Source organism: Orcinus orca, chromosome 4 (genome assembly GCF_937001465.1).
Source record: "Orcinus orca chromosome 4, mOrcOrc1.1, whole genome shotgun sequence".
In the NCBI taxonomy this organism is placed as follows: domain Eukaryota; kingdom Metazoa; phylum Chordata; class Mammalia; order Artiodactyla; family Delphinidae; genus Orcinus; species Orcinus orca.
This window is the reverse complement of record NC_064562.1, coordinates 11,457,287-11,479,901: the sequence shown is the minus strand read 5'-3', so window position 1 is coordinate 11,479,901 and position 22,615 is coordinate 11,457,287. Positions and strand designations below refer to the sequence as shown.

The 22,615-nt window shown below is 33.2% G+C and overlaps 1 protein-coding gene across 7 annotated transcripts in view; it reads right to left on the bottom strand.

Moving 5' to 3' along the window:
• The window catches only part of CCSER1 (coiled-coil serine rich protein 1), a 1,274,678-nt gene that overhangs the window by 1,104,973 nt on the left and 147,090 nt on the right, over positions 1 to 22,615 (bottom strand). For all 7 annotated transcript variants that reach the window (XM_049709018.1, XM_049709019.1, XM_049709020.1 and 4 more), the window contains exon 2: positions 8,901 to 10,262. In XM_049709018.1, coding sequence (XP_049564975.1) covers positions 8,901 to 10,221 — 1,321 coding nt within the window. In that variant the 5' untranslated portion in view covers positions 10,222 to 10,262. The remainder of the gene's footprint in view (positions 1 to 8,900; positions 10,263 to 22,615) is intronic.

Below are 22,615 nucleotides of genomic sequence, written 5' to 3'. Positions count from 1 at the left end.
ACATGGGAAAGGAAATAGCCACCCAAGTCCAGGAAGCGCAGAGAGTCCCATACAGGATAAACCCAGGAGAAACACGCCGAGACACATAGTAATAAAATTGGCAAAAATTAAAGAAAAATTATTGAATGCAGCAAGGGAAAAACAACAAATAATATAAGAGGGAACTCGCATAAGGTTAACAGCTGATTTCTCAGCAGAAACTCTACAAGCCAGAAGGGAGTGGCATGATATACTTAAAGTGATGAAAGGGAAGAACCTACAACCAAGATTACTCTACCCGGCAAGGATCGCATTCAGATTCGATGGAGAAATCAAGAGCTTTACAGACAAGCAAAAGCTAAGAGAATTCAGCACCACCAAACCAGCTCTACAACAAATGCTAAAGGAACTTCTCTGAGTGGGAAACACAAGAGAAGAAAAGGACCTACAAAAACAAACCCAAAACAATTAAGAAAATGGTCATAGGAACATATATATTGATAATTACCTTAAATGTAAATGGATTAAATGCTCCCACCAAAAGACACAGGATCGCTGAATGGATACAAAAACAAGACCCATATATATGCTGTCTACAAAAGACCCACTTCAGACCTAGGGACACATACAGACTGAAAGTGAGACGATGGAAAAAGATATTCCATGTAAATGGAAATCAAAAGAAAGCTGGAGTAGCAATATTCATGTCAGATAAAAGAAACTTTAAAATAAAGAATGTTACAAGAGACAAGGAAGGACACTACATAATAATCAAGGGATGAATCCAAGAAGAACATATAACGATTATAAATATATATGCACCCAACATAGGAGCACCTCAATACATAAGGCAACTGCTAACAGCTATAAAAGAGGAAATCAACAGTAACGCAATCACAGTGGGGGACTTTAACACCTCACTTACACCAATCATCCAAAATGAAAATAAATGAAAATAAATAAGGAAACAGAAGTTTTAAATGACACAATAGACCAGATAGATTTAATCGATATTTATAGGACATTCCATCCCAAAACAGCAGATTACACTTTCTTTTCAAGTGCACATGGAACATTCTCCAGGACAGATCACATCTTGGGTCACAAATCAAGCCTCAATAAATTTAAGACAATTGAAATCATATCAAGCATCTTTTCTGACCACAACACTATGAGATCAGAGATCAAATAGAGGGGAAAAAAACGTAAAAAACACAAACACATGGTGGCTAAACAATACGTTACTGAGTAACCAAGAGATTACTGAAGAAATCAAAGAGAAAATCAAAAAATACCTAAAGACAAATGACAATGAAAACACAACGATCCAAAACCTATGGGATGCAGCAAAAGCAGTTCTAAGAGGGAAGTTTATAGCTATACAAGCCTACCTCAAAAAACAAGAAAAATCTCAAATATAAACCTTACCTTACACCTAAAGGAACTAGAGAAAGAAGAACAAACAAAACGCAAAGAGAGCAGAAGGAATGAAATCATAAAGATCAGAGCAGAAATAAATGAAATAGAAACAAATAAAACAATAGCAAAGTTCAATAAAACTAAAACCTGGTTCTTTGAGAAGATAAACAGAATTGATAAACCATTAGCTAGACTCACCAAGGAAGGAGAGGACTCAAATCAATAATATTAGAAATGAGAAAGGAGAAGTTACAATAGAAACCGTAGAAATACAAAGCCTCCTAACAGACTACTACAAGCAACTCTATGCCAATAAAGTGCACAACCTGGAAGAAATGGACAAATTCTTAGAAAGGTATAACTTTCCAAGACTGAACCAGGAAGAAACAGAAAATATGAACAGACCAATCACAAGTAGTGAAATTGAAACTGATTAAAAACCTTCCAACAAACAAAAGTCCAGGACCAGATGGCTTCACACGTGAATTCTATCAAACATTTAGAGAAGAGCTAACACCCATCCATCTCAAACTCTTCCAAAAAATTGCAGAGGAAGGAACATTCCAAAACTCATTCTATGAAGCCACCATCACCCTAATACCAAAACCAGACAAAGATACAATAAAAAAAAAAATTAGAGACCAATATCACTGATGAATATAGATGCAAAAATCCTCAACAAAATACTAGCAAGCAGAATCCAACAACACATTAAAAGGATCATACACCATGATCAAGTGGGATTTATCCCAGGGATGCAAGGATTCTTCAATATATGCAAATCAATCAATGTGATACACCATATTAACAAACTGAATAAAAACCATATGATTATCTCAATCGATGCAGAAAAAGCTTTTGACAAAATTCAACACACATTTATGATAAAAACTCTCCAGAAAGTGGGCATAGAGGGAACCTACCTCAACATAATGAAGGCCATATATGACAAACCACAGCAAACAACATTCTCAATGGTGAAAAACTGAAAGCATTTCCTCTAAGATCAGGAACAAGAAAAGGATGTCCACTCTCACCACTATTATTCAACATAGTTTTGGAAATCCTAGCCATGGCAATCAGAGAAGAAAAAGAAATAAAAGGAATCCAAATTGGAAAAGAAGAAGTAAAACTGTCACTGTTTGCAGATAACATGACACTATACATAGAGAATCATAAAAATGCCAGCAGAAAACTGCTAGAACTAATCAATGATTTTGGTAAAGTTGCAGGATACAAAATTAATGCACAGAAATCTCTTCCATTCCTATAGACTAATGATGAAAAATCTGAAAGACAAATTAAGGAATCACTCCCATTTACCAGTGCAACAAAAATAATAATATATCTAGGAATAAACCTACCTGGGGAGAAAAAAGACCTGTATGCAGAAAACTATAAGACACTGATGAAAGAAATCAAAGATGATACCAACCGATGGAGAGATATACCATGTTCTTGCATTGGAAGAATCAATACTGTCAAAATGACTACACTACCCAAAGCAATCTACACATTCAATGCAATCCCTATCAAATTACCATTGGCATTTTTTACGGAACTATAACAAAAAATCTTAAAATTTGTATGGAGACAGAAAAGACCCCGAATAGCCAAAGCAGGCTTGAGGGAAAAAAACAGAGCTGGAGGAATCAGACTCCCTGACCTCGGACCATACTACAAAGCTACAGTAATCAAGACAATATGGTAGTGGCATAAAAACAGAAACATAGATCAATGGAACAAGATCGAAAGCCCAGAGATAAACCCATGCATCTATAGTCAAATAATCTATGACAAAGGAGGCAAGGATATACAATGGATAAAAGACAGTCTCTTCAATAAGTGGTGCTGGGAAAACTGGATAGCTACATGTAAAAGAATGAAATTAGAACACTCCCTAACACCATACACAAAAATAAACTCAAAATGGATTAGAGACCTAAATGTAAGACTCGATACTGTAAAACTCTTAGAGGAAAACATAGTAAGAACAGTCTTTGACATAAATCGCAGCAAGATCTTTTTTGATCCACCTCCTACAGTAATGGAAATAAAAACAAAAATAAACAAATGGGACCTAATGAAACTCCAAAGCTTTTGCACAGCAAAGGAAACCATAAACAAGACGAAAAGACAACCCTCAGAATGAGAGAAAATATTTGCAAATGAATCAATGGACAAAGGATTAATCTCCAAAACATATAAACAGCTCATGCAGCTCTATATTAAAGAAACAAACAACCCAATCAAAAAATGGGCAGAAGACCTAAATAGACATTTCTCCAAAGAAGACATACAGATGGCCAAGAAGCACATTGAAATGCTGCTCAACACCACTAATTATTAGAGAAATGCAAATCAAAATTACAATGAGGTGTCACCTCACACCAGTTAGAATGGGTATCATCAGAGAATCTACAAACAAGAAATGCTGGAGAGGGTGTGGAGAAAAGGGAACCCTGTTGCACTGTCAGTGGGAATGTAAATTGATACAGCCACTATGGAGAACAGTATGGAGTTTTCTTGAAAAACTAAAAATAGAATTACCATATGATCCAGCAATCCCACTGCTGGGCATATGCCCAGAGAAAACCATAATTCAAAAAGACACATGCACCCCAATGTTCATTGCAGCACTACTTACAATAGCCAGGTCATGAAGCAACCTAAATGCCCATCAACAGATGAATGGATAAAGAAGATGTGGCACATATATACAATGGAATATTACTCAGCCATAAAAAGGAACTAAATTGGGTCATTTGTAGAGACGTGGATGCACGTAGAGACTGCCATACAGAGTGAAGTAAGTCAGAAAGAGAAAAACAAATATTGTATATTAACTCATGTATGTGGAACCTAGAGAAATGGTACAGATGAACTGGTTTGCAGGGCAGAAGTTGAGACACAGGTGTAGAGAACAAACGTATGGACACCAAGGGGGGAAAACTGTGGGGGGCGGGTAGGGATGGTGGTGTGATGAATTGGGCAATTGGGATTGACATGTATACACTGATGTGTATAAAACTGATGACTAATAAGAACCTGCTGTATAAAAATTAAATTAAATTAAAAAAATAAAAGAAAGAAAGAGAAATTAAGAATACAATCCCATCTACAGTTACATCAAAAAGAATAAAATATCTAGGAATAAGTTTAATCCAGGAAGCAAAAAATATATACACTGAAAACTATAAAAGACATTGATGAAAGAAAATGAAGAAAGTAAAAATAAAGAGATATTCCATGTTCATGAAACGGAAAGATTAATATTGTTAAAATGTTCATACTACCCAAAAGAAAATGAAGAAAATAAAAATAAAGAGATATTCCATGTTCATGAATAGGAAAAATTAATATTGTTAAAATGTTCATATTACCCAAAGGGATCTACAGATTCAATGCAATTCCTATCAAAATTACACTGACATTTTTCACAGAAATAGAAAAAAAAAATCCTAAAATTTGTACAGAAACAAAGAAGACCCCAAATAGCCAAAGTAATCTTGATAAAGAAGAACAAAGATGGAGGCATTACACGTCCTGATTTTAAACTATATTACAAAGCTACAGTAATCAAAACAGTATGGTACTGGTGTAAAAACAGACACATAGATCAGTGGAATAGAAGAGACAGCCAAGAAATAAACCCATGCAAATGTGGCAATTAATTTTTGACAAAGAACCCAAGAATATATAATGGGGAAAAGATAGTCTCTTCAATAGACAGTGTTGAAAAATGGACAGTCACATGCGAAAAGATGAAACTGGGACCTTATCTTATACCACACACCAAAATCAACTAAAATTGATTAATGATTTGAAAGTTAAGACCCAAAACTGTAAACCTCCTAGAAGTAAACATGGGTATAAGCTCTTTGACATTCATCTTGATAATGATTTTTTGGATTTGATGTCAAGAGCAAAAGAAATAAAAGCAAAAATAAACAAGTAGGACTACTTCAAACTAACAAGTTTCTGCACAGAAAACAAAAAAATAAAAATAACACAGAAAGAAATAAAAGACAACCAATTGGACCAATTGGATGGGAGAAAATATTTACAAATCATATATCCTATAAGGGGTTAATATCCAAAATATACACAAAATTCATACAACTCAATAGCAAGAAAAAAAAATTAAAATGGGCAAAGGCCCTAAGTAAACATTTTTCCAAATAAGACATACAAATGGCCAATAGGTACATGAAAAGGAGCTCAACATCCCTAATCATCTGGGAAATGCAAATCAAACCCACAATGAGATATCACCTCACTTTCATTAGGATGGCCATTATCAAAAAGTCAAAAGACAACAGATGTTTTTGAGCATATGGAAAAAAGGGAACCCTTGTGCACTGTTGGTGAGAATGTAAGCTGGTGCAGCCACTATGGAAAACATTATGGAGGTTCTTCAAGAAATTAAAAATAGAGCTACTATATGATCCAGCAATCTTACTTCCGGTAATATACCCAAAGGCAGCAAAATCACTATCTCAAAGACATATCTGTACTCCCATGTTCACAGCAGCATTATTCACAATAGCAGAGGTCTGGAAACATCCTAAGTATGAGAAAAAGGGAATGGATAAAGAAAATGCAGTATCTACATACAATGGAATATTATTCAGCCTTAAAAAAGAAGGAAATCCTGTCATTTGTGACAACATGGATGAATCTTGAAGATATGCTAAGTGAAATAAGCCAGACAGAGAAAGACCAATACTGGATGGTATCACTTACATGTGGAATCTTTTTTAGAAAGCTCAACTCATAGAAACAGAGAGTAGAAAAGTGGTTGCCTTGGTAAAAGGGTACAAACTTTCAGTTATAAGATAAATAAGATCTGAGGATCTAGTGTATAACAAGGTGACTATAGTTGAACTTAAATTTCTCAAAAACAAAAACCAAAAAGGTAAATATGTGACGTGATGGATATATTAACTAACTTGATGGGGGGGGGGGAATTCTTTCACAATGTAACATATACCAAATCATCACTTTGTTCACTTTAAATATACAATTTAATTTGCCAATTATACTTGAATAAAGTTAAAAAAATGCAAACTACAATCACACCCCCCACTTCCTAATCCTCTTTTCTGCTTTAAACTCATCCTCAGCAGTTATTACCATCTGACATTTATTTATTTGTATATTAATTGTCTGAGTATTCCCATAGAAGGTAAGCTTCATGAAGAAAGGAATTTATTCGTTTTGTTCACTGATATACCCTTAGTGCCTAAAACAGTACCAAAACAATATTTGTTGAATGAATGAATTAATTAATTAAACTGTTCTGTTTGGGCTCATCTATGAGTTTAAAGACTCTTGGCTAGAACCTATTAAGCCAACATATGGCAGTTTTTTCAGTAACTTTTTAAGTCAATGAGTTAAAGTTAAGTTGCCAGAGAGGTCAACATTCCATTAATAATTCTGAAATGAATGTACACCCAGCACATTCAGATGCATATTAAATACTAGCTTAAACGTATTTCACAATAAATACAGAATAAACTTAGTATTATGGAATTTGGCAACTCTTTCTTACATAAAATACATTTGTCTAAATGGCTTTAAAATCTTGAAACTTCTAAATTATAAAATCTTTATGAATAGCAGATGAATATCTCCTATTGATGGAAATGAAGAATAGTATGCAACCAACTTTTCCTTTTTGACATTACCAGCTTATGTGCCTGTCTCTTTCTATTTTACAAGTTGTAGATACTATGAATTATCACCTAATGTCCAGGAACAGGCATCATGGTGTCAAATTCAGTGAAATTAATGTGTTAAATGGCTTGCTATTAGGATCTCAGTCAACAGATTAATAATCAGCAAGATAATTGTTGGTCATTCCCTAGTTTCCAAAGAGATAAATATTTACTCTATTCAGTTTGACATTGAGGCAAGTCACCATTTCTAAATAAGAATTAGATATAATCAAAATAATTACACTTTTACCTTTTGGGGTGCAATTTTCTAAAAAACTGCCTACATTCTAATCTGAGGTCCACCGCTTGCTAACAATGTGATTTCATGAAGTTATTTAACTTAATCCTAAACCTTACTCATTAATAACTTCCACATAAATCTTTGGTTAGTACTAAATAAAACAGTGCATGCAAATTGCTTAGCACATCTTTGGGCACATAGTATCATCATCATTATCATTCTTATAATTATACCACAGTTAAAGAATTAAGCAGGTATAACTAAATCCCAAAATACAAGCAAGGCTACCAAGATTAAAAAATGAAAAAAGTAGGCAGATGTGTAAAAGCGATTTTGTATCAAATGTGAAAAAATATGAAGACAGTTGGAAAATTAAGTCATGCATTTTAAACTGTAAAACTGCTATATTCATGGAGAGACTAGTTAGGTAAGTCAGATAAACTTATGATTCTTGACATTATATAATATATAATTTCACAGATTATAAATTTTAGCTAATATTTCAGTATTATTCTTAATGTTTTGGAAAGAGCCTGGGTCATGACATGTACTACAACCTAGTCATGAAGAGCCTGATCTTTGGATTGAGATAGTTGTAATTTGGCTGTGCTACTTACCAGCTGTAAAATTCCTTGGTCTCAGTTTTCTCATGTATAAAATGGGGAACATACTAGTGCCTACCTCATAGGGATTGTATCCTAAACAATTACTTATGAACTTTGTGACTTTGGACACATTACTTAACCTATCTGTGCTCCAATCATCTTGCCTGTAGAATGAGTTAGAATAATAGTAGCGATTTCAATCACTTCCAGATTCAATAAATTAATGTATCCAAAGGGCACAGAACAGTAAATGGACATATTGTTGGGACAACTATTAGTGTTAGTAGTAGTAGCAAAAGTGGCAGCAGTGGTAGTAGGAATCACAGTACAGAAAAAAAAGAATAAAAAATGTCAAGTACAGCCAGTAGGTATTATATATTCAACAATTCTCTTGAACTGAATTTTATATTGAAAAACCATGTTTTCTGTTGAATAACAGACTGGAGTAAATCAACCTTCCCTCCCTCTTTCTGTGCCAAAACATGGATCCTATTTAATAATAAAAACTTTGTTAAAATAGGAAAAAGAATTTTAATTATACGAATTTCTTTTACAATGATTGTGTCTGGGCTATATCTATTCTTTAACTAAGAAATACCAATACTCTATCATGAACTATAAAAAAAGATGGCCCTTATCTTAGATAAAGCCACATTGCAAATAAAATTAATTTCCTTCCACTTTCTTCTGAGGGTCAGAATCTGAATTACACAACTAAGAAAAATAAGTAACATGGATGAATTACATTTTCAGCATGATACGAATGAAGTAAGTTTAAGCAGAGAAATGATTTAAGACAAATTATAAATAGGACAGAAGATTAAAGAGTGAAAACTAAGAAAAATGTAGTTTCCATGAGATAGAATAAGAAAATTGAAGAAATTATAATGAAAATTATAATTCATATCATTTATTATACAGAGAAAATCATCATACCTTTGGCAGGATTTGCATCATATCCATATGATGTTTTGTTTAAAATATAATGATCACCGGAAGCGGGTATTATCCTTGAATCTGAAATAGGATGGATCCCTTTAACACGTTCAGCTATTGCTTTATGTTGCTCATAAAATCCAAGTTTCCTTGGGGAGCTTGTTGCCAACATTGTTTCACCATTTTGTATCACCATATGTTCTCCTCTTCTTGTATCTGCTGATAGATGAATCTCTGAGTCACTCGCATTCATAGCAGGTAGTTCAGTGATTTGCAGTAACACTTCCTTCTGATTAGCAGCAGAGGTTTCTGGTAAGGATTTAGATTCAGTGCCACACCGACCTTCTAACCTGTATTTCCCAGGAGACATAATTGCACAGGGAACAGTTCCCATAAGGTCTGTTGTCTTTGTAGCAGCAGCAGGATTGGGAGAAATCTGAGAGGTAGAATCACTGTGGCCAAAGTTGTCACAGTGGGATGCCATGCTTCCACTTTTAGGAAATGCATCTGCTTCAGACACAGAATCTTCAGTCAAGGCTAAGAACTCTGAAGGTGTCTGAGCTGTAGTAAAATCAGCAGAAAGCAGTGGAGATGGTAATGAGCTTCCCGCCCGTTCTGTTACATCCACAGAACAAGATGGAGAACCTCTTAGTAATACAGGTTCCCTCTCTTGGTACTGTGCCATTTCCAGTGAGAATTCAGATTGTTGTACCAATGAAATGGATTGGCTCTGTGGAACTGGCTTAGAAAATTTATAGTGAGATGAAAAAGATTTAGTAAGAAGCTTCTTTGTTGACTGCTTAACAGAACGGCGAGTTTGTTCTTCTGTGAATCCAGAATCATCCCCCTCACTTTTGCCAGAACTCAGGCAATTTATAAAGACATTCTTATTAGTCGAGTGCTCGTTTTCTCTTTCAAAATCCTCTGTCAAAGATCTTGTTATCTTCTTATTTCGTGAACTGCTAAAACCAACAGAATGTCTTCCCCTGGTTTTAGTATGTTCTTCCGAACTCGGTTTTTGCATACTGCTGTGACCAGGTTGAGCACCATTTGAAATACTAAGGTTCTGGTTGGTAGGTTCTTGCTTAGGTTCACTCCCCTTCTTATGATGGAAGCTAATGGAAGGAGTACGGAAGAGGCTCCTGCGTTTACCTGTGCTACCTGAGCTTGAGTTAGTGCTGGAAGGAGACGAACTGTGGACACCGACTGTATTACTGGAGGAGGGTGAAGAAGGAAGAGAATCATGTTTTCTGCTAATACTCCTTCTGAATATTGGCAACCGGGAGACCAGAGTAGATCGTCTTGATCTGGAGTCCCCCATTGGGACTCCAAGGCTTGCACTGCGATAGCCAACTTAGCAACCTGAGAAAAGACAAATAGAACAAGTTAATAGAAGTCAATTATAAATAAGACATTTTGAAACATAATACTGGTTTTTCATTCATGACACAGAATTTGTTATACTAAAATAATAGTAAAATTCTGACAAAGAATTTTCTGAATTTCTATGTAGCAAAATATCCAATCATTTGTATAGAAATTTTATAATGGTGCCACAACTTCACAATGACCAAGAATATTTGAAGTCTAAATTTGTATTGGGAGACACGAGATTGCTATTCAAGACTCAGCCTTACTACTCACACCAGTTCTATAATTTGGTAAATTGCTTAATCTTAACTTTTTATGTTTATTTATTTGGATTTAGTAGGCATACGACAGCCACCATCAATGCTCTCTGGGTAAAATGCCCCACCACTGCCTCTGGTGGCCAGCACCAGATGTACCATGGGGCTCAACAAGTAATCGACCTGAGCTTAACAGAGCCACAGACCAGACGAAGGTATGACCTGACCCTAGAATCTCTACTCAAAGAAAAAACCAATTGGAACAGATACTTCCCCTTCGATTATGATTTAGTAAGTTTAGAGATAATTAGACCACTGGAAGAGGAAAGTAAACTACATCATAAAGGATCTAGAGTAGAGTTATATACAAGATAAAGTTATGAGGAAACCACAGCCACGAGTTGAAGAAAAGACAAATGAAAGCTAATTCAACTGGTAATGCTAAGACAAGTGGAGACTACATGCAGAGAAAAGCAGAAGCAAAGAAAATTTATGAACCATATTAATGTCAGGGTATTGATGATGAAGACAAAGAAGAAGGACGAGGAGAAGGTGGCAGCTGCAGTTCATTAATTGTGATGCACCACGTACTTGAAACAGGTTATCTCTTTTAATGCTTGTAACTATAGAAGTAGATATTACTATGGTCACTTTACAGCGGAAAGGTAAGTTGCCTACGTCACTCAGCTGATAAGTGCTAAAGCAGGACTAAGAAACTAAGCATTATCTAACCACAGGGTCAGTTCATAATCAGCACGGTATATACTGCTTTCACTAGAGTGAAAAGCCAAGAGCTTAGGCTGCCGAAGGCCCAGATATGTTTCCACTTCAGAAATTACTAGTTGTATGGTAGATCTTTCTCTTACGGTGACTGCTGTTTTTCACTGGTTTTTATAATGTGCCATGATTTGTTTCCTATTTTGTATTGTTTTGCTTTGTTTCTAAATTTCACTTAATTCCTTAACTATAACGTGCACACCCCTGCTTTGTCAACTTGAATCATGCTGTTTCTTTCTGTTATTTATGGCAACCAAAGTTATCTAACAATAATAAATACTACATAAAATGACAGGCCCTCCATTTTATCATTCTTGCAGATAAAGTATTAGATTGATCAAGTAAAATACTTTCATGTCCTTGAGGAAGTGTATGACAAAAACGGAAAATATTTTCTCTTTCACATACGCATTTTAAAATATTTGATATTTTGTTCTAAATGATATAAAATCAATTTGCCTTTCATGATTTTTATTGGATGATCTTTAATTGCACTCACTGAATTTGAATTTAAATCAAACTATGTGTGAACCACTTCTAAAACATTTAAGCATCCTTGCAAGGCTTTAGCTGAAGAAAGCTTAAAATACAAAGGCATTTTAGTTTGTGAAGTCTTTCCTAAATTAAATCTATCTCACTTTCCTCCCAGCTTAGATGTTCTGAAATGGATACAAAAAATAATACAATTTTGTTTACACTTTCACTCTTAATAATGCTTTAATTAACATCATTCTCAGCTGTGATTTTATTTATAGGCAAGATTTATTTCCATTCAATGCCCAGTGAATAATTTTGCTCTAATAAGAGCATTATCAACCACAATGATTTGCAGCTGGTGGTGAACCTATGGCCTTCAATGTATTCATGTCAAGATATTTACCACTATTTTTGAAATATCTTCAGAATTTATATATACTGAAATATTTCTTGACCTTTTTTTAGCATTTCTTACATTTGTATCAGCAATCAAAAATAAAAGAGTGAACAAATCCCATGTCTCTTAGGCAAGTATTCAAAGGATTTAACTAATGAAAAATTTTCAGAAAAAAGAATTACAATAAAATTCTTAATGAAAACAACCAGACTTCCATTTATAATACATATGTGCTACTAATATATCTGTCTTAATTTAAGTAAAAACATCATAGATACACAGAGATATTTATACATTGATTGGGATGACATGGAATAGATATAAAATCTATTGGAGATAAAAATCTTTTGTTTCACTTTATCCGCAGACAGTCTTTTAAATGAAGTTCTTTATTCCAGCTAAATGAGAGAGACAAAATATCTATAGGTTGGAATTATCCATATTCTCTATAAAGACTTTAAAATCTATGTCTCATATTTCATTCTCCAATTGCATTGATTACTACTTGCCACTTTCTGTTCGCTTTCACCATCAAGGCATTAGCAGATGTAGAACCATCTGCTTGGAATGCCCTTCCAGTAACTGTGATGTGGTAAAATTCCTATTTCTACAGATGGTCCCTTCCAGAATGCCATCTCTGATCCCCCTTCCTACTCTCTTCCATTTTGGACTTAGCACTCCTCCTTTATGCATCCTCAAGTATTACCTTACATAGTAAACATCTGTTTATCTATCTGACTTTACAATTTTACCTTAAGCTTCTTTTTTTTTTTAATTAATTTTATTTTTGGTTTCATTGGGTCTTCGTTACTGCATGCAGGCTTTCTCTAGTTGTGGCAAGTGGGGGCTACCCTTCATTGCAGTGTGCGGGCTTCTCATTGTGGTGGCTTCTCTTGTTGTGGAGCATGGGCTCTAGGCGCGTGGGCTTCAGTAGTTGTGGCGCACAGGCTTAGCTGCTCTGCGGCATGTGGAATCTTCCCGGACCAGCGATCAAACCCGTGTCCCCTGCATTGGCAGGTGGATTCTTAACCACTGTACTACCAGGTAAGTCCCTACCTTAAGCCTGTTAATGGCAAAGGCCATTTTTGCTTTGCTTTGAGACCCCAGGTGCCTAATACACAATTAATACTTATAGAGTCAATGGATTTCATAAAATGAAGTTTTCACTTAACACAACAGTTATTTCAAACACAAACATATTTTCTGTCTCACTACCAAAAATGAAATGTTACAATTTTGAGGTTAATTATGTTGAATTACAACTTTTAGAGTCATGAGTTAACTAAAAGTTTTTCAAACTGTAAAATCAATATCTACAATTTGCTAACATTTGAAGACAATGTTATTAACAAGCTGAATAACAATATATCATCAAATCAACAATGAATTTCTTAACTGGCATGGTTGAGAAAGATGTAAATTCTAGTTCAAGGTGTTTTATGGATCATTAATTTGTTACCTGTTTAATATTAGAGTAAAATACCTTAAAGAAGTAAGATATACTGAAAAAAATTATACTTTTTTTTTCCATAATTCCAAAGGCATTAACCAAGACATAAAATAACCTTGAAGGGTTTCACAGCTATTATCTTGGAAACTGATTACCATATGCAAAAACAGGTATGTCTATCTGTGTAGGTAAGAGAAACAAAACAAAACCCCCTTAATCTTTTTCTTTCCTGTCATTTTTCTGTTTTCCTAGAATTTGGACAGCCCTCATATTTTTTCACTATGAGCCAAAGATGATGGAGGGACCTGATGTCCCATATCTGAGATAGTAGTGAGTATCCTTTGTCTCTCTCCCAAAATTAGTGGTATATTATTGCAAAAACAAGCCTACACAAAGTACCCTTTACACAGACATGCAATCAGCATAAAAAAAATTTTGGTTTCAAATCCAAGCTCTGCCACTTACCAGTAGCATGAATGAGAACACAGATAATAATTATTTTATAGTGATTTTTCTTTAAGGATGGAAGGTACAACATCACAAAGAAACTTAACACTCTGCTTGGTATAGAGTAAATTTGCACTTTCTTCCTTTTTTAATGAAATGCATTCAAGCAAGGGGTGCATGATGTTACAGCACATAGAGTGATTATGAAAATGAGCTACTTTTCAAAATCTGCCCCAATCACTGTTTAAAAAATCATCAAAAATTTTGAGGGGAGGTGGAGGTATATAAATTGGGGTCAGTGTTCTAACCCCTTATGATAAACGTCCCTAAAGTATACATTTTTATTGGAATTTAAAAACAATGACCAATATTTGAAGTGTTTGTGGGGAATGTTGCATAAGTTAAATACAGTCTGTTCTATTCTCTCTGAGGAAAGATATCAGAAAATAACCAGGTAGAGCCTAAATGACCACACTTAAAAGAAAATCAATGATACATTGTGAAAATGGAAAAAAAAATTCACAGAAACCAAATACTCTCTAGGTAACAACTTTCAACATTAAGAAAGCAATGGCAGAAAACAAATCATATGAAAACATATCAAAGGACACTGATGAATTTTCACCAAAATTAAATAGATAATAGCTTGAATAAGCTTCCAAGTCAATCTTATCTAATTATGTCATTTTGATGAAGATTTAAATGAGTCCTGATAGGTGTTATGGCTTAGCTGGAAAGCCCTCCAGCTCAGATTCTTTCTATTACAAAGTTCATGCAATTTACATCTCAATAATCTTTTTTATAAAATTGAAGTATAGTGGATTTGCAATATTGTGTTAGTTTCAGGTGTACCACAAAGTAATTCAGTTACATTTATATACATTTTTTAGATTGTTTTCCATTATAGACTATTACAAGATATTGAATATCATTCCCCATGTTTTACAGTAAATCCTTGTTGCTTATCTATTTTATATACAGTAGTGTGTATCTGTTAATCCCATACTCCTAATTTTACTTTAACTATGATGTAATTTATCTTTAAATGTATTTCTAAAATGTTTTATTGTTTTCATTTAAATAAATATGGAACTAATAGAGGCATTTTTAACGATAAATCACTGACACACATGGACAAGGGCCACTTCAACCAGCAGGGTTAGTCAGGACAATATGAGATACATTAAAAGGATGACTGATCAGGACCAAGTGGGTTATTGATCGGTCACAGGGAAGAGAATGAGACTGTCATCCAAAGATAGCAAGAGTTAGAAATCACATAATTGATTGGATATGTTTAATTAACAATTTATTAAATTTGCATATAATTTAGCCACACTGAGTACAGTAAGTTATTTCCAACTATAAAGAAGGAAATAATACAAATAACTGCGTATATCAGAAATGCTTGCTTATATCAAAATGATTTGACCCTAAAAATTGCATGTAAGCGGAGATAGATTGTCCCTTACTGGATCTGTAAATCAATAAATCAATCTCCTAGGTAAAAAGAAAAAGAGAGTGCATGGTGCTAAATTGCATGATAATGGGAACAGTTACAATAGGGAAGGGGAATATATTTCAAAGAGATTATTCTAGCAGGAATTAGGGAAGAAGATGCATTCCTTGTCTGAATTAACAGAAGGACAGGGACCATAATACATATTTAGAAAGACATGTAATCTTGAAACCCAGCCAGATATAATCTCAGTTCTTCATTGACCAGAAGAGACAACAGAGGGAGAAGAGAAACATAGAGAGAAAGAATGGATTTTGACCAGAAATTAGACAGAAGTTAGTAGTGAAAGAAGAAAAAAGTCTAAAACTCATATCTACATGTGACCCAGGCTTAAGTAAATAATGAGACTACATTTATAATTAACGTTATAGTTTATGTTCTGGCATTTATACACAATGAATGCATAACTGTTAAGAAAGAAGACTCTCATGCAAAAATATCTCGATTTGAATTCAGCATTACACCTAAGAGCTGTGTGACTTTAGAGTGGCTTAAAAAGTTATTTAACTCCCTGCACCTTCATGAGGATAATAGTTGCAACTACCTTAAAGATTTTGTGATGATCTAATAAGTAAAACCAAAAAGCACTTAGAACAAGGTCTAGAACATGACAAATGTTTAATAACTATAAATTATCAAGAAAAATTAACCATACTTGTACTATTTCACAGCCAAGTACACTTTAGTTAGCTTATAACCTCCCCCAACTTCTCTCAGCTGAAGTTCTAATTCTGTCTACTAGTAGACAAATAATACTGTCATTTCCAGTCAATCTTGAATAGGACAAAAAGGAAGGTTAGAGGCCAGAGTACCCATATGTCAATGGGCTTGGGGCTTGGAATTAATATGCTAATTAATACACATATATTAATACACATATATTCATTTCAATTTTTTATTAAATATTAAGTTCACTTATTCAGTATTATTTTTTTTTACTTTCAACAAAATAATCCAGACCTAAAGAAGCAAATAACTAAAATATTATGAATATGCAAAGACTGTCTCAGACCCTGAACATGATTCTCAAAAGAGTGAATTTGATAAATTTGTTGAACAATGAAAATGTCATAACAAGTATGCAACTTTAGAGAGGATAGCACACATCCAAAAGTATATATGTTTGTTAATAAAGAAAATTTTATTACTTCTTACATTGGAGAATTTGGTTTGGTCTTAAAATATTATTTTGGAAAAAAAATTCCTTGCAATGTTGTAGGTTAGGTTTCTTAGAAGCAGAGCCTAAGCAAGGAATTCTTTTTTTTTTTAACATCTTTATTGGAGTATAATTGCTTTACAGTGGTGTGTTAGTTTCTGCTTTATAACAAAGTGAATCACCTATACATATACATATATCCCCATATCTCTTCCCTCTTGCGTCTCCCTCCCTCCCACCCTCCCTATCCCACCCCTCTAGGTGGTCACAAAGCACTGAGCTGATCTCCCTGTGCTATGCGGCTGCTTCCCACTAGCTATCTATTTTACATTTAGTAGTGTATACATGTCCATGCCACTCTCACTTTGTCGCAGCTTACCCTTCCCCTCCCCGTGTCCTCAAGTCCATTCTCTACATCTGCGCCTTTATTCCCGTCCTGCCCCTAGGTTCTTCAGAACCACTTTTTTTTTTTCTTTTAGATTCCATATATATATGTGTTAGCATATGGTATTTGTTTTTCTCTTTCTGACTTACTTCACTCTGTATGACAGACTATAGGTCCATCCACCTCACTACAAATAACTCAATTTCGTTTTGTTTTATGGCTGAGTAGTATTCCATTGTATATTATGTGCATGTCTTCTTTATCCATTCATCTGTCGATGGACACTTAGATTGCTTCCGTGTCCTGGCTATTGTAAATAGAGCTGCAATGAACATTGTGATACATGACTCTTTTTGAATTATGGTTTTCTCAGGGTATATGGCCAGTAGTGGGATTGCTAGGTTGTATGGTAGTTCTATTTTTAGTTTTTTAAGGAACCTCCATACTGTTCTCCATAGTGGCTGTATCAATTTACATTCCCACCAACAAGAGGGTTCCCTTTTCTCTACACCCTCTCCAGCATTTATCGTTTGTAGATTTTTTTTTAATGATGGTCATTCTGACTGGTGTGAGGTGATACCTCATTGTAGTTTTGATTTGCATTTCTCTAATGATTAGTGATGTTGAGCATCCTCTCATGTGTTTGTCGGCAATCTGTATATCTTCTTTGGAGAAATGTCTGTTTAGGTCTTCTGCTCATTTTTGGACTGGGTTGTGTGTTTTTTTTATATTGAGCTGCATGAGCTGCTTCTAAATTTTGGAGATTAATCCTTTGTCAGTTGCTTCATTTGCAAATATTTTCTTCCATTCTGAGGGTTGTCTTTTCGTCTTGTTTATGTTTTAGCAAGGAATCCTTATTCAAGCAATTTATTAGAGAATTACTCTCAAGAGAAGATAAGGAAAGAAGGCATGATAGAACAGGGGTAAAGCTAATCAGGGATGTGGCTGAAAATGACATCTAGCTTCAGATGAATCCCATGGGATCTGGAACACTTATTAATACCTCGAGACAGTGGCAGGTCCTCTGTATTCCATGCCAGTCAACTATTTGTAGATTTCTCTAAGGAATGGGAAAAATATTTGAAACATATAAAACTGGCAAAGGATTGATATTTGGAATATATAAAGAATTCTTATAAATCAGTAAGAATAAGACAATTCAAACAGAAAAATAAATGGGCAAAAAATATGAACATGCAAATCCCAGAAGATATACAAATTACCAGTAAATATATAAAAGCATATTGAAACCCATTAGTAATTAGAGAATATAGAAAGAGCTCCTACAAGCCAGTAAGAAACAGACAACACATAGGAAAAAAGGTAACAAAGAATATAGACAAGAATTTCATGGAAGAAACACAAATCACTAATCAACATATGAACAGATATTTAACTCCATTATTAATCAAGAAAACCACAGATACTATTTTTCACCCATAACATTTTAATACTAAATAATATCAAGTTTGAATGAATGAAGGAGTACCTATAGACACTTATGAAGGAGTCCAAATTGTTAAGATCATTGTAGAAAATTATGTATCAAAATATCAAAATAAGTAATTTCACTTCTCAGCATTTACCTTAGAATAATACTCACATATCTGCACACAGAAACATGAGAAACATATATAGAGACATTCAAGGCAGGTTTATAACAGTTGAAATTAAAAATAATATAAATGTCCATTAATAGGAGACTTGAAAAAGTAAAATATGGTATTATCTATTCCACAGCATAACAGACAAGAACTAAACACATAGGGTAAAAGATATCTGACAAAAAAATTTCCAAGGCATTAAATTAATAAAATCAAGTACCTAACTGATATGTTATATATAATTTATGTAAATTACAAATGTATTATGAAACTTTGTAAATAATAAATATTCTACAGATACATATGTGTGTAAATGCATAGGAAAAAATCTGCAAGGATGTACTTCAAAGTGTGAACAGGAATTATCCTTGAAGAGGGCTTTTGTACTGGGGGTTGTCATCAATGGGGGCACCAATGTAACAAATAATATGAAGTTTCAACAATGAAAATAAATTCATGAATCACTTTTATAATTAAAACTTACAAAATTCAAATTAAAATAGTATAAAAACATATGGCCTATCAAAATTACATAATAATAGGCATGTAAATGTGTTAAAAGTAATTTGAAGGGTATACAAAAATAAAGTAGCTGCCTCTGAAAGAGAATGAGAATGTGGGAAATTATTTTTATAAAAATAATCTGACCAAATATGACAAAATACAAAAATCAATTCTGAGTGTTTTAATAAACTCTTCAAATCTTTTAAATTGTAACACGAAGTATTTAAATAAGACTTACAGAAGTGCCAAGAATCCTTACATTAATATAAAGACTTTGTATTTTTCATGAACCTACATTCTAAACACTAAAATTCATGTTTTATGTGACCATCAGTCCAAAATGTATGTTTATAAATTGAAACTTACTTTTGTAAAAACTCAAATTCTATTTCATTTCACTATTGAAAGCTACTTCCATCCTTTAAAAAAAATTCACTATTCCTTTACCATATGATAATTCATCTAACTGTTGTCAGTGATAGTTCAGACACAAATAATTTGTTCTAGGCTTTTCACAATCTTTTTAATGTTTTAGTATTTCCATAATACAAACATTAAACCACCACAGATTATATAGTTGGCTAATAAACTGGAATTATATGATTTGGAAGCATGTGACATTATGACTTTTACTCATTAACAATAAATTGATGCCATTATATAATTCTTTCAAAGGCTAGTAAACGAACCAAACAAGCCGGTTATTAGTTCAAAGGAATGCTTCATTTATAACAGTTTATTTGTTTTCTAAATACTAAAATCACTGGATTTGCCTCAAATTTTATTTTTTTACTAAAAAGAAAATGACCAAGTTTAAAATAAATAACCTGTAGTTGTGCAAACATACCAGCAGAGGGTGCAGAAGATCTTCCTTTTAGGCAATAGTCAATTTTTTTTCTTGTAACTTTCAAAACCAATTTAAGATTTATTGGGCAGTTAATTAAAAATATCACAAAGACTTTTATGTAAATGAAAAATTAAAGTCTTAAAGTCTCCAAATGCACTTTCAAATTAAATCTTTTTTTCTAGCAAAAATAAGAGTTTTTTAAACTTTTATATAGACTACATTAATAAGGCATCTGTTAAAGGAAATTCACATTCATATATATCAATTCAAATTTATTATTTATTTGCCAATAGTTTTTCATTGTTTTTGAAATAATAATAGATCATATGTTGCTTTGTAGGGAAAAAATTAGTGCAAAAGGTGTATGAAGCTGGTAGCCTATCTTGTTCCTGTTATATGTTGTAAATATCTATCACTTAATTTAAAAATTTTTCTTACAATATTGCACAGAGCAGCCCACGGTCACAGACACAAATATGAATAAGGAAAATTATGTATCAATGTAAGATAATACAAAAACTGGAGGAAAAGAATTTTTGAAATACAAATTAGAATATATATTAGGAGATTAAATTTAAAAGTTAATACATTCAACATTCCTAAATATGTGTATGTCTGGGTCTGTGTACAAAATATCAGTAATACAGACACTTGACAATACAAATCAGCATATGGAATAATACAGAATCGAACATTTCAATGTATGGTCCAGTTCAAATATAAATATTAGATGAATAAATTGAAAGTCAGTATTGGTCTGGTAAGGGGGAAAAAAAGAAATGAGTATATCTGCAAATCATTACTGCCTTGCTTTTGTTATAAATACTGTTGTAGTTGTATTCTTTATGATACAAATGGTAGCGTATTAAAGAATATACCAATTTCCATTCAGTTATACGTTGGCTTGAAGTACAAATTCTGTCAGAATCATTTTTAAAACAGAATCTTAGATTTGTCCTTTTTTTAAGTGTTGTTTCTGAACTCAACATATAATGGTCACATTCAGCAATGACATTGTTTCACAATATATCTGTGGACCTAATTTCTCTTGAACTGCTTCCCCATTCATAAAACTAGAGGACTGAATAGATGAATTTTGTGAGGCCCTCTAATTCATTAAAATACATGCACAAAATCTGTGAAATGCAGGATACATACACATACCTGACAATGAAATGTCATTCTGAATATCATTTTTTCTAGTTCAAAGTTAATAACAAACTAGATTCAGTATTGTCCCATAAATAGGAAGATAAAAATAATGTCCCATTATAAACAAACAGATATAGTGTATTTTATAAAAAAGAGAGCAAAAGTACATCTGGGAATGCAGTCTGTTTGTTACATGATAAAATTAGAAATATGATAGTAAGTTTCTTCCACTTACCTTGTATTTGCCTATGTAATCACTGAACTTGACTAAATCATATACATGTTTTCAAACTTTCATTATTTAAAATTCTGGTTTTTGTAATTCATGAATTAGAACAGGGGTATAGATTTTAGAATCTCGGGGAAAAAGAGGTATGGCTTTTATTTCATATGATATTTTAGTAATAAAATCCTCAGATATAATATAGTATCAGATTGAAATTATTTCAGATTATGTTGAGATAAATTTTAAATTGGTAGAAAAGCCTAATATTAAAACAATTAATAGATTTACTCTAGATCCGTAAAATATAATTAAAAGATTTTATTAAATGTATTAAAGCATGTTTTATTCCCTAAGTTGTTAACTTAAAATTTTATTTATTTTAGGAGGAATTATATAACATATATTACAACAAAAGGGACATAATAAATTAAGCCCGTTTCTTTCTTAAAAAAAAAAAACTTAAACTTTGTTAATAAATTTACTAAGTTGTCTTGTGAGACTATGGTCCCACATCAAAGACCGCCATAAGGAATGACTAACTGATACTGAATGTATACTGAGTTATACTGTTAAATTTGACAGAACAATTAGTAAAAAAGAACCCAGGAGAGAAGGACCTATGCTTATGCCAAAAGGGTTCTAGCTGTAGGAGCTGGTAGCAAAGGCGATGTGCCTGACTTGAGTTGCCACTACATGGAGATTTTGCATCTTGGAAATTGTGAGTTCTGCTTTGGTGAATAACTACTGAATAGAATTAGACATTTGGAAGACGTACTTCTCTTTGAGGATGAAGAAACTGAAATCCAGATTGGTTAAGTACCTCATTCAAAGACAAATAGCTGCACTAACATTTATAGAGCTCAGTGTTCCTGATAATGGAATTAACTAATCCAAACAAAAGTAGAGACTCTGTCATTGCCAGAGACATGTCCTTATTTAAAACAAACAAAAAGATTCTGGCTCTATAAGCATCTGATACATCTATATAATATTGTTACCATTTTTGTATAACTTTAAAATAAGTTTTCTTTTCAAGAAGCTACATTAACATAAAAGATTTTTTGTTTCCCTTACGTGGTTTTTTAAAAAATTTAGTCACATATCACTGGAAGAGGTGACCTCACATTTAGTGAGTGCATATGTTAT